The sequence below is a fragment of the Lepisosteus platostomus genome, chromosome 11, assembly GCF_059453375.1.
Source record: "Lepisosteus platostomus isolate fLepPlt1 chromosome 11, fLepPlt1.hap1, whole genome shotgun sequence".
Taxonomy (NCBI): Eukaryota; Metazoa; Chordata; class Actinopteri; order Semionotiformes; family Lepisosteidae; genus Lepisosteus; species Lepisosteus platostomus.
In genome coordinates this window covers 36,485,961-36,499,957 of record NC_142621.1, presented here as the reverse complement: position 1 = coordinate 36,499,957, position 13,997 = coordinate 36,485,961, and the positions used below count along the sequence as shown (strand labels likewise).

At 38.6% G+C, this 13,997-nt stretch overlaps 1 protein-coding gene across 3 annotated transcripts in view; it reads left to right on the top strand.

Moving 5' to 3' along the window:
• The window catches only part of slc38a12 (solute carrier family 38 member 12), a 108,936-nt gene extending 95,328 nt beyond the window's left edge, over positions 1-13,608 (top strand). For all 3 annotated transcript variants that reach the window (XM_088599436.1, XM_088599435.1, XM_088599437.1), the window contains one exon: positions 8,988-13,608. In XM_088599436.1, the coding sequence (XP_088455562.1) occupies positions 8,988-9,751 (764 nt within the window). In that variant the 3' untranslated portion in view covers positions 9,752-13,608. The remainder of the gene's footprint in view (positions 1-8,987) is intronic.
• The last annotated feature ends 389 nt before the right edge of the window (positions 13,609-13,997 follow it).

The following is a 13,997-nucleotide window of genomic DNA, read 5'->3' as shown; positions in this document are numbered from 1 at the left end:
TGCATTAACAAAGGCCTTAATTATTGATGTTGATTTTGAGCTACTCTCTTCAAAGTGTTGCAGTTGTTTTTTTCAGCTTCTGGCTGAGTTTCCTTTCTCCAAATACCATCTTTTTTTTTCTCTGTTGCCAGTGGCATCTCGTCTGCCACCTCTTTAGCTATGTTCATTGACAAAAAGTAGCAGTACTTTGCTTAAAATGATTTATGAGGGGACAAATCAGTACGTAACTCTGTAGTTTCATAGTGTGCCTATCTACAAAGTTTCAGGAGATAAATCAAACCTAAGCCAACTTCATTCTTGGCCACATCTTTAATTTTCATGGCGAGTTAAAATAATGGAGCTGCTGTACCAATTGATTTAAGCATACAGTTGGTGAAGATAAAAATGCCTGTTGGAAAGAATAATCTTTTTTTCTAATTATTATGGATAAATGTTTGCACCAGATTCCGACAGCTAGGAAGGAGTTCTGCAGAATTTAGAAAGGGCATTGGATTTTGAGCTTATACTCATCAGGAATTCCAGATTAATCCAGGACACCTTGAAAAAGTAGGCCTATCTCTTTTTTTCAAGTAATCAAAGGCTGAGCTCAGAAATTCATAAGTCTGTATCCAGAAACAGGGAGAGAGTGGTCCCAATGCTTTACAGTATTATCCCATGTATTTTGAAACTCTTTCTTAAGGGATCCAGGGAAATATAAACCTAATCTAATGAATTAGTTAAGAACTAATTGTGGATGTTCCAGGCTGTTTTATTACAGGAGGCTCAATAAGCGTTGCCTTGTTTCATTAGTTCTGCATTATTAATTATTAAATCAACTTTATAATTTGACACACTTGTACACCAACAAAAAAAAGCTAGTAATATAATAAGCCTTAATTTAAATCAGTTTTTGTATTTAACATGAATTGTTGGATTTTAGATTTTAGATTTAGATTTTAGTGTGTTCTATAGTGTGTCCTATCTGAAATCTGCTCCCACTTTGTAAAACATATTGTTATTCTAACATGTCCATTAAGTTCAGTTTCTTAGAGCCCAAATGTGTTTATTGCCTCATTATCCCATATTATTTAGAGCATTTCTTCTTTAATGCTTTGGTGTTTGAGTTGATTGATTGATGTTTCCTCTTTTAAACGTCAGTCTCTTTCCCAGTGTTATAGAACAGTTAGATGAAGCATGTGTAACTGGCCTCGTGGCAGGGGTTAATCTTTTTTATTTTATTCTATGCAGAAAAATAAATTATGGATTGGCTGTAACCATCATAGTCATAGTTATTGTTTTATTGATGTTGTTGTCTGCCTTTATAGACACATAAGAACAAAAAAAAAGCCCCTAGGCCTGTCTACCTTGAATGTTTGTTAGTATTTGATCTAAGGATTTCATTTAACTGCTCCTTGAAAGAGTTCAGGGTATCATCCTTTACAACATGGCTGGGTACCTTGTTTACTCTAGTGTTTTCATGTTGATTCTGAAGTCCACCAGGTTGACATTGTCTTTGCCTTTGATGATTTTGAATTCTTGAATTGGGTCTAATTGGAGTATTCTCTGTTCTGAAGACTAAGATTCAGTTCCTTTAGCTTTTCAGGGTAGGACTTTAACAAGGGTAGGACAGGGTAGGAATTGAACCTGGGACCCCGGCAATCCTAGCCACTGTGGCATTCTGCCACCTTATTAGTAAACCATAACATTTCTTTATTGTTGAACGGATAAAACATTATTTTGTAGGTTTTAGATTTGAAGTGGATTATGCTGGAGACATTTAATTTCAGAGGAAAGTCAGATCCTACTCTTTTGAATGGGTTACAGATGCATTGGAAAACAGTGTACTGTATATGCGTAACAAAAAAAAACCATTAGAACGGCTACCAAACTTTTACGGTTTCAACTTTGTGCTGAAAATACTGTACCTTACATTTGGGAAATGTGGGATTGACCACAGTAAGTTAACCATAGTACCGTCATATTTCCTCTATAGTGTTATCACTGCTTTGAGTTTGAGAACTAAGTTGAAATTTAATTACAGTGGGTACATTCCATTGCTGAAATGAGTTTGCATTGCTTGAAGTGATGGTGCTCATACTGATGTTGCTCACAAGTACAGTAAAATGTAGGGATTGTGCTTGCATTTCAACCATACTCTTACTAATTCAAGCTCACCAGTCCCATCAGTGCTTGGAAAATTGTGTGCCTCTGTTTGGGGAACCCCAGTCACAGTGGGTTAATGATAGACCAGGACTACGCCACTTCTTCAAGAGGCTGAATGGAGTGTTAATTATAAAATAGCAAAAAGGCCCTTCCTTTTTGAGTGTTTAATTACGTTGACTCATTGAATTTCTGACAGCTGAATTGCTGCCTCACTTAATTACTGTGAAGTTTTTGCTGAACCTTTAATCCTTTTCTACCCAATAAAGTCTGGCAAAGAAAAAAAGATAAAAGGGCAAAATTGCTCTTTCCTGTCAGCTGACCTCTGACTTGAACTCCCATGAAAGGAAAGAACTAAACAGGACAGCAGGCTAAAAAGAAATAAAAAACACAAATGAGCCTGTCTAATAATCCAGTGAGGCCAGAGAGTTGATACATGAAAATCAAGAATAAAGACATCAAGACCAAATATATTCTGTAGTGTCTGAATGAGCTCTCTCAATGGGCTGCCTAGCATTACCCAACTTTGTGTGGAAATTCATCATGGAGTTGCATACTGTAGGTACTTCATCTGTCAGGGTCTTTGGTTAGCTCCTTTAATCTCAAATTAAGGGGAGAACGGTTGTCCATGCACAGTGCGTGTGTATAAAAAGAAAGATAAGCCAAAGAATGCTTCCTCTCCCATTGCATTTTATCAGGTTGATTGGCATCACGGAAATATTCTGCAAATGAGATTTAAGTGTGGTCAGTAACTTAGCTTATTATTGGTCTTATGCTTTTTTCTCCATTGATTTGGTTTTTCATTTCTCCATTGGAATATGTTAAACGCAGTAAAATAAAAATTGAACTCTAGGGCAATATGAGCAGCTGGTTTTGGTTCATTCTGAGCATAGAAACATCAGGTTTTGAGAGAAGGCCTCCTGACAAAACAGATTTGGCTTATTTACACTAACAGCACCCTTGCCCCTTTCACTGACAGGTCTGTAGGTAGTGACATTCAATAGCTAGAGTGTTTGCACAATGAAACATACTGTAAGTTGCCTTTAATTAACTTACTGCGACCTTGCTGTTGGCCTCACTGACTCATGCATAAATGAGGCTGCTCTCCCTCAAAGGGCCCCTGTCTCACAGACTCCCCGCCATGCTGTATATTATCTTCGGATTGAAAAAGACTGGTGTGGTTGGAAAAAAAACTATCTGACCCATTTTCAGGAGCAATGGATGATAGTATAATATAGTTTCACTATCCATCTTAGTTTATGCCTCACTGAGGCAGCTGTTTATTATTTGGCATCTTTTTTCTGGTTTAAAGGTTTCAAATGAGGCCATGTGCCTAGTTTTGCTTGATTGGTGGCTAGCAGTATTTATCTAAAGTCCAGTCATTTTCATTTTCAAAGTATCCCAGGGAATCGTGTTTAACAACCTGGCTGGGTACGTTGTCTACCCTTCGGTTAGATAAGTGCTTCCTCTTCTCGATGCACCTCGTTGTTCTCGATGCATGCTTGTTTAATTAATTGATACATTGTCATGCATTGAGCTGATTTCATCAGGATTTTCAATACTTGTATCAAGTCCCCTTCTAATCTCCTAGCTTCAAGAATAAACTTGTTCAGTTCTCTAAACCATTTTGTCTGACATTTCTGTGAGACTGGATCTTTATTTAAGTTTCCATCTCCTGAATTAAGTTTATGCCAAATGCTCATGTATATATACTATAGAATATCACAAAGTGATGTGCATGCGACTGTTGGCAGGGAGATAATCTTCCTTCTACCCAGGATGCAAAAATGAGAAATAAGTATTTTGTCAGTTCTAGCACAGTGTACAGGAGTGCATTTTTCCCACTTCTGAGAAAAAGCTGCAACTGTAATATTTTTGTGCAAGTGACTGATCCAGTCCAGTGATGAAAAACATGTTGAGTCATTTGCGAAGATTGCTTTAAACATATAGTACATATGATTATAGATCTATTGATGGAAACACTTAAAGATCTGTGAAATATCTAGAGATGTTTTTGTCATCTATTTGTTCACTCATTTTCCATCTGCTTTTCCTAGTGAGGATTTTGGCTGTGATATTTGTTCATAATAGAACATAGTCCAGGTAAAAAACAACAACAATTAAACATAATTAGACAATTCAAGTCAGCTTCCATTCCTATAATCTAGCCATGTTCTGGTGAAACATTAAAATATCCATAGCAATTGTATCTTTTGTTTGACCTGGGTTTCACACACACACATTTCTATCCTGTTTTATATATATATATATTTAATATTTGTTATTTGGGGGTAATATACAATACACTTTAAAGTTAATGTTTATTTTTCTGGATGCTCATGATCATGATCAAACAACAATCTACAATCAAATACTACAATCTTAGATCTGTCTGATTCCCTAATATTTTTTAATATAATAGGTACTATGCCCTAAGCAGCCACATTTAAAGCCAAAAAAAACAAAGCACTAGAACTTACCAGTAGCCATATCACCCTGCAACTCACAACTGGCAACCCACTGAAGCTAAGCAGGTGTGAGCCTGGTCAGTACCTGGATGGGAGACCTTCTCGGAAAAACTAAGGTTGCTGCTGGAAGAGGTGTTAGTGGGGCCAGCAGGGGGCGCTCACCCTGCGGCTCATGTGGTCTTAATGCCCCAGTGTAGCGACGGGGACACTATTCTGTAAACAGGCGCCGTCCTTCGGATGAGACGTAAAACCGAGGTCCTGACTCTCTGTGGTCATTAAAAATCCCAGGGCGTTTCTCGAAAAGAGTAGGGGTGTTACCCCGGCGTCCTGGACGAATTTCCCATCGGCCTTTATCAATCATGGCCTCCTAACAGTCCCCCTCTATGAATTGGCTTCATTACTCTGCTCTCCTCCCCACTGATAGCTGATGTGTGGTGAGTGTTCTGGCGCACTATGGCTGCCGTCACATCATCCAGGTGGATGCTGCACATTGGTGGTGATGGAGGGGAGTCCCCATTACCTGTAAAGCTCTTTGAATGGAGTGTCCAGCAATTATTATTATTATTATTATTATTATTATTATTATTATTATTATTAACTTAAAATGAAAGTGGATCCAGAATCAAGCGATGCAAATAGTATATCCGTTGGGTATTCTTACAGTATGTTAATCTGTGCACTTGAGAGATTTACTGTACCCACAGTTGTCATCTGCTGCACTTTTCTAGAAACACTTAATGTGCTGAATAGAGATCACAATAGACCAGCTTCCAGGGAGTGCCCCTAGTCAAGAAAAAATGGTATGATCGCATTATTATGTTATCTGTAAAGACACGTTGTACATTTGTACATTGTTACAAATGTAAATAAGATTAGTGCATTTAGAAGGTGGAGATCTGTCTCTAAGTATGCTATTTTTCTTAACCCTTTAAATCAAATTTTCCCTTTAACTCCAGGCATTGGCTCTTTATAATTTAAGAAGTTTAAGAAAGTAATGAAGAATTAGATTAGTAAATGAAACAGTATGGTCATTTTTCCATAGCTTTGCATGGCATTGCACAGGGCAGAGTAAACAAGTCATGAATTACTTTGTCGATGACAAAGTGACACAAGCAATGAGCAATCAGGCTCATTTTCCTCAAATTCAGTCTTCCTTGAAGGTTACTTAGTCTAAATCTCACTCGGTAGCTCAGAAATTGTTTTTTCTTTAGCATAAGTAGGATTTACAGATGAACTGGGTCCTGGCAGAATCTGAAATGCACAATGACAGAGCATCTCTCTGGTACACTAGAACATGGTGTCCTGACAAGAATGTGCCATACTGTACATTCTTAGCATTTGTTCAGTAGACTTTAAGTCTCTGTGCGGTACATTGCTACTTACAAGTAGTTGGTTCTGTGCTGTACTAAGGTAGTCTGGGTGTTTGAGGGAACATTTTTGTGTTCTGGAACCAATCAAAGAAGTAACAGGAAGTAAGGGGAATTTAATATCTAATTCAAGTTATGCGATAACAGTGAAATTACGATGATCCCAACAGAACAGACTTGTCCAGTGTAGCTGAGGTAATTCTGCAGGAGGAATGTAAGAATGTTGGTATCTGCAGAATGGCGTTCAGCCAGAACAAGAGATATATGGTAAAAACGAAATGGCAAGCATTATGCGTTTACCTCAGAAACCCTTTGCTAGGAAAGGAGTTAAGGAAATAAGATTATATGATTTAGCTATGGAAAACTGACTAGTGAAATACAGGCTTATCTGGTCCACCTCATTCTGCAGAAAATGTTACTGACTACAGTATGTATCTTTTTTTCCAGATGTAGGATTTCAATGGTGTTTTGAAGTGCTCACAACATGATTTGAGACTTGCATGTTATGTAAAGTCCTCTGAAATACTGTCCTAGAAAGTTGTTGTGTTTTAGGAATAAATGAATTTTATCTGGGGAAAAAAGAATTAAACAAAATATTTTTATTTTACATATTAAGGACAGCTGATTTTCTTTTTTCCTGGAGTTGGTCTGATTGTTCAGGGTTTTGAGATGGTAATTCCATTTTAGTGTTTTATGCCCTTATTTTGGATTTTTTCCCCTTTTTCTACTGATGTTTGTTTAGAGCTTCAGACTGGAGTTGGAATTTTCAGTGCAAAATAATTTTGAATCTTGAACAAACTCATTTATGTTACAATAGTCATATACCACAACATCTGCTTTCAGATCATGAAGAATAGGGACACCAGAAGTCTCTCTTAACTTTTCTGTCTGCCTGACATTTTGAGGACTCCCAAGGAAAGAGAGAGGAATATTCTAAAAGGAATATTCTGTCAGAGATGGAAGAGAATGACTTCACATTCCAAATAATATAAATTTAAGTAATTTTTGGATCACAAATTGGTGACACATCCAATCCTGAAAATCTAAAAAATCTGTTTCACTATTATCTTAGATTTTTGTTTTCTTATTATCGTGCTAATCGTGGTTTTCATTATTGCCTGTAATACATTATCGTTTTTGCAAATGCCAAAGTCTTTGATTAATGTGAAGAGATTAATGCTACACATTACAAACCTCTTGAATATCTCATGAATATTGCACAAGCATCGAACTTTGAAGAAGCGAAAGTGATTCAGTCCTGTTCTTGGCTGTGTCACTGTGATATTTATTAGACCCACAGTTTAGTTGGATCACCGACCCTCGCCAACTTCAGATTAATGGATTACCAATTGGCCTTTCACTTAGCAGTATGTCTGTAAAGAAGTAATCCATCTCATTCTGGCACTGACGGAGCATTTTCTTATTTCCGATTTAGCCCTGATTAGTGTTGAGAGGGCTGTCCAAAATAACATGCTTGCTGTTGTCTACTGGCTAGTAGTAACTCTTACAGCATGTCAGAGTCTTTTAAACTGGGACTTTGTTCCCCCATAGAGAAAGTGTCTGCATGGTGGCAGAGGTTAGCATTACCGCCTCTCAGAGCTGGGGCCCTGGGTTCAGTTCTGGTCCTGGGGTGCAGTCTATGTAGATTTTGTATGATCCCCCCATGCGCACATGTTTCTTCCCACAGTCCAAAGACTTACTGCTGGGTTAATTAGCATCTGGGAAAACTGGCTGCGAAGTGATTGTTTGCATGTCAGAATTTGTGCCTGTGTGTCCCCTGTGTTGGACTGGCGTCTCATCCGTGGTGTGTCCTGCTTTGCGCCTGTTGCTTGCTGGAGTAGGTTCTTGTTCCCCTACAGACCCTGTATTAGATAAAGTGGTTAGAAAATGGATGGATTAATTTATACATTTAGGAAGTAGCTGTTTATTGCATTCTGTGTTTGTAGCATTCCGCAGTCCTTCTAATCATGATAGGCTGTAACATTATTTCTACTACTACTATTACTTCTGTTTGGTTCAGAATGTATATGAAGTGGAGACAATGTGCATTAACAACACCTTACCCCCAGTTCTTGAAATTGTCCTGAAGAGTGTCACACTGTTTTCAACAGCAGTCTCCAAAGCAAGTGCACAGTGTTTAATTGCATTAGGAAGATTACTCTGTGGTATTGTTTCCGAAAATAAGAAAACAAGGTGAGATAAGCATGTAATTAAGAAGTAGCATTGAGAAAACTGTGTCCTTTGTTGTCTGGGTCTATATTGTTGCACATGCTGTTCATAAGCAGCCTCAGCTCGGCTGGTGTGCATGAGTTTGAGAGAAGTGATGTCGAATCAATCACGGTGCCTAATTGGTTCAAAATGATGTTTCCTTGTCAACATTAATTCTCTCATGATTAAAAGAAAGATGTGTAAGGGTGGTCATTTAGAGTAAAATGATGTGCTGCAAAAAAGGCCTTTTCTAAAACCACAAGGGCGCGTTTCTCCAGAAGCTTGTTCATTCAGGTCAAGAGGGGGCTGTTAATGTCAAAAGAAAAAGGTTATTTTTTTAAAAAATGCACACTTGAACTTTTCTGAAGATCTGTACCACGACTCTGAATGTTTGACACACGGCAATCTCGGGCAGTTCATTGCCTTGATTCATTTTAACCATTTTGATTTGATTGTGCCAGAATTGTAAGGGATACTCTTACATGTATGCAAGGTAAAAAAACTATTCCTTACAAACTTTGTTGCCTTTTAAATAAAGCCAGGTAAAATAAAAGAAAAATATCATCACTGTCATACATCTTTTCCATGCCTCTATTTTTTTGTGTTTGCACTTCTGCGCTTTTCACAGCTGCTTTCAAAAACTGCAGAGAAAATTCCACAACAGTGTTATGTTTCTGTTTTCACTAGAAAATTTGAGTTATCCAAAATGTAAACACACCCAGGTGAGGTAAGCAGTTCTATTTTAAAAGGTGCCTGTCAGCTTCCTGCCTTACATTTTCTTTAATTTTATTCTTCTGTCTTCCAGCATTCATCATGATGATCATCCTAGCTTTGATCCGCATTGGAAAGGGTGAGGGAAAGGGTCATCCACCTATGGCTGATATAACAGGGGTCCCTAACCTTTTCGGGGTGTGTGTCTACTCCTTTATGTGCCAGCACTCCCTGCCTTCCCTGGTGACGCCCATCTCGGACAAGAAGCGAATGAACTGCCTTGTGCTGTCAGACTACGTGCTCATTCTGGGTTTCTACAGCCTGCTGTCCTTCACGGCCATCTTCTGCTTCAACAACAGCTTCCTGAAGGACATGTACACGCTCAACTTCACTGACAACTGCGACGTCATTGACGTGGCAGTCCTGCGCTACTTCCTGGGGCTCTTCCCGGTCTTCACCATCAGCACCAACTTCCCAATCATTGCCGTCACCCTCCGCAACAACTGGAAGACGCTCTTCCATCGGGAAGGCGGAACCTACCCCTGGGTGGTGGACAGAGTGATCTTCCCCCTCATCACCCTCATCCCCCCGATCATTGTGGCCTTCTGTACACACGACTTGGAATATCTGGTTGGCATCACAGGTGCCTATGCTGGCACGGGCATCCAGTACATCATTCCTGCTTGCCTAGTCTTCTTCAGTCGGAAGCACCTGGAGCCAGTGTTCGGGCAGGACGTGGTCAACAAGCACCGGTCTCCCTTCCGCCACACAGTCTGGGTCATCTTTGTCCTGGTGTGGGCCATCTCTTGCTTGATCTTTGTTACAGCAAATATCATCCTGACAGAAACCAAGCACTGAACCCCCCTGCTTGGAGGACAGCTCAAACACATCGTTCTCTTGAGGCCTTAAAGAGCCGTTCACGGCGGTGATGCACTTTCGTAAACGAGTAGGGATCTCAACACTGTTGATGGGGTGGGAGGGGTGATATAACACAAATGGGAAGGACCCGTATTGTTGCTGGAATGCAGTGTGAAGAGCTGTCAGATGGGGATAGAGTTGTCCGAGGTCGGGAAGCAGCTCCTTTTCAATACCTGTCATTCGTAAAAACTTGTTGTGGTTCCCCATTTGGTTCGAGGTGATGGGAGACCAAAGCTTAAGTCTCACATGAACTGGGCTTCCTTAAGGCTTTGCACTACCGTCCATTTGTAACTTACACAGTATTCAGGGTTCCAAGGGATTTGCAAACGACATGTTTTTTAATGCATTTATTATGTTTCTTTTCCCTTTTATAGTGTATGTTGGTGTTCAGATGAGCACAATGCTCGGATTTCTGTTGAAGGTTGCTGGCTGTTTTGGACTTTGGAGAAACTGAAAGAAATATGAAAAACGAAGGAATGGTGCTATTATCTGACCCCTATATGTTGTTCATTTTAATTGTTCTTCTTAATTCATTCTTGTCATTCATATTGGGTTCTTTTTTTATTAATCTGACAGGGCATTCGACATAAAGACATGCAAGTAATGTTGCTCAGAAATGACTAGTCCTTGAAGTTGAAATTTAGCATTCCCTAGGGATGATTTCATTGGTCCTTGTCTTTCTGACTGGGGGAATCTGGATGTCTCAATTCTGGTACCCAGGGGCAGTGGTGGATTCTGTAGCCCTATTCTCAAAAAGTAACAGATGGTGAAAGAACTGCTGTTGTTTTTCTTATTTCCACTTCAGTCTGTAAAATAGGTGAAATACAAACACCATAAATCAATTCCCAGCCTGTTGTTAAAGCTTTTGTATGTTTTCCAAATGGAACACATGATGATAAATTCTAATGTGACATTAAAGCTATGTGCAAACATGGGATTATGGACTAACTTGTAACTTGCTAATGGATCCCTTCAGAAAATCTTGGTTGAGGGCTGTTGTTTTAAACTGCCATCTGTGCTTTTTTATTGTTTTAGCTTTTTTTTTTGCTAGAAACATATTATACACTAGGTTTATAAAAGTGTCCTGAAACAGCTGAACAGGCAGTTCTTTCTAGTTTGCAAATCAGATGCAAGTCTGTCAGTTTATCAGTTTATCAAGAGTATCAGAGGTAAGCAACCTTCACTCTCCCTGAGGCTTTTGTTTTATTTTCCTTGGGAAATCAAACACCAGAGCTTTTCCAGATTTCAGTTTAGAGAGGGTAAAACAAGTAAGTACTATTCTTGTCTCTCACAGAATTTTCTACTAGAGGGCATTCCAAAGAATGAAAGAATCATTGAAGCACAATATGCCTTAGTGACTTGTGTTAAAGTGGTTTATCCTTTTGTTTGGAGTCAGATAAAGTGAGTTGCACTTTATAGTCTATTTTTTACTGGCCTCATGGGCAGAAGGGTTGCGGCTGGATTGCCTATCCCAATAATTAGGGCTTCCCGGATTTATTTTTGATCACATTGCACCCTGTTCAATTTTTGAGCCCATTGCAAAGGAAGCTTATTCGCTTCTAACTTTGTTTTCACTGAGTCACTGGTTGTTTCGCTCTGACACAACAGTGACAAATGATGTTGATTTCTCATCCCTGAACCTGTTTCTCTTGCATTATTCCACCCACCCCGCTTAGCCTGTCGCATAATTTTCATTTAATCATTTATTTTCTTGGAATAAAAAGTTCACCGACAGCTGTTATCTCAGTACAAATTAACCATGTTCAATTTTTTCAAATCACAAATGCAACATTTACACTTTAGCCTGTTTATATAAAAGCATCCCTAACCCAGTCAATGCAACACTGAAATGAGGATGAATCCTAATTAGGGTGTTTAAATTGAAGTATGCAGTTGAAAAATAAATGTTTAAACTCTACCTATGCTCTTGTAATTTTGTTATGTTATCAATAACCCCTAGGTGAACAAGAGATAAAGGCAACATGATCACAGGGTTGGTTATCCCATTCTGTTGCAAATGCTGAAATGGAAATTGTCTTGAGACCCTCAAATTAATTCCATCTTGACTTCAATGGCAATCCTTGACAGAAGGAATCATGTACAGTATGTGACTTGAGAACCTTGGATTTGCAGCACAACATGTCATTAACATCTCATCTCTTGGAAGGTTAAAAGGGATATAAGTTTACTTCTGTCCACAAAATAACCAACAGAATAGAATAAGACACAAGAGTAAAACACAAGAAGAAGAAATTTGCCCTTGTAGCTCTGGGCCTCAGTTATTGTTTGTCTACACACAGCACTAGTATACCCTGTTTTATGGCTTCAGACATGTTTTCTCATCATCTGGAATCACTGTACATGCTGTTTGAAAGTCTTGCACTGTGATAAATAAATGTGCCATTTAGTCCAGTTATAATGTTCTGTTGTACCTACATCCTCACATTAATGGCAAGGGTGCTGACATCCTCAGTTCTGCTGGTGGAAGTCTCGAAATACCTTAACTCAGGATTCTGATGCCTATAGGTAGTGTAATTTCAAACTGAATTTCATTGCTTGTTTGCACTTTCTTTCACTTTTTTCACTTTTAGTTGAGTCATCTGCATTGAACTTGTTTGTCCCTTTATATCAAAACTAGGTACTGCTGTCTATTCCAGTGTTGGATACCTCTCAACATGAAGGGAACACTAACCGATTTATATGATATATATACCTGTATATATGATATGAAATTGCACGACTTTCAGTTTGGAGGACAGGAAAAGCCTAATTTATTTCAGCCTCAGTCCTAAGTCAGGTGCTTTATAAGTAAAACTCCAGTGTGGGAGGAGATTCAGGTTTTCAGATCTGTTTTCTTTTATACATTGTTTTGAAAGGTTCTCACCACTGAAAAGGGACATAAAATCTGAATTCTGTTTTATTTACTCTGCTAATTTTGTATTGATGCAGGTGTATACTGTACATGCTGACTGAACATAAAGAAGAGTCTTCTCTGCAGTCTGTTTTAACTCGTGTACATCTGTATCACCACATTAGAGTATAATAATTAAAAGTACAGAAATAAAAATACCAAACTGCATTTCACAGGTGGGCAAGTGCAATGTTGGTTATTGCCATATAGTTTTGAAAATCTGCAGTTAGGGTGCAAAGTTTGGGAGAAATAGAACATGCCATGCTGACCTCTAGTTAAATCATAACCTTTGTGTAAAATAACCTATGTTGTAAATGCTTATTTAAGAATAATTTCTCCATAATATAATTGTATAAAACGTGGACACCTCATACAGTATACAGTTGTAAATCATAATAGTAATGACTTACATGCTGTGAAAGGAAGGCTTCCAGATGCCCACATGTAAAATATTCACACTGTCAAGTACATTTAAATGTTGATTGCTTCTTATTACCTGTTTTTATGTGCTTTGCTAATCTGTGTAGACTTAGCATTTATAAATGTGTTCATGTACTGCACAAAGTTTGTGACAAGCGCACAATTACTTTTCTCCAAAAGCTAAATTGCTACCAAAGTTTGTTTACTGTGTGTTTTAAAAGGAAAAGGGTCCTGTTGCACTTGATAAGGGTATTTTTAATCATGTAAAGCCTACATGTTTGGTTTCAAATTGCAGTTGTGCCTTGCCCTAGATTCATCCTATTGTTCAAACATGTAAGCTTCAGTCATTTTGCTTTCTCTCGCTGCTTAAGCACCCTGTCAGATAAGATCTGCATGTTGACGCCTTATTTAGCTGAGGTTCAGTGGCTCCTAGAAATAAATTTGGGCATCCTTGTCTTTTAAACTTTGCTGTCTGCTGCTGTGAATTTGTAAGATGCAACAAAAACCTACTTTAAATCTGACTATGTTTTTTCTCCCTTCAGGAAGTTGTTCTCTGAAATTCTCTGCTTTGAGGTTTGGTTTTACGAGTGTAAGTGAAGAGTCAACGCTGTGCTGAAATCTCATGTGGCTGACTAAAGCTGGATTAAACCTAAAAGTCAGACCACATCTGAGCCAAACCCAAGTAGTTAAGATCAGCTTCTTGTTTCTCAGAGGCTTCACTGTTCACCCAGTGGAAACCTGCAATTGAGTGCTGTGCTAATAATTTGTGAATGGTGAGAATATGGACACCCAGCTGTGAAATATAGTTTAAAAAAATAAAAGCAGGAAATAACTGCCCCCAGTTGTTACAAAAGG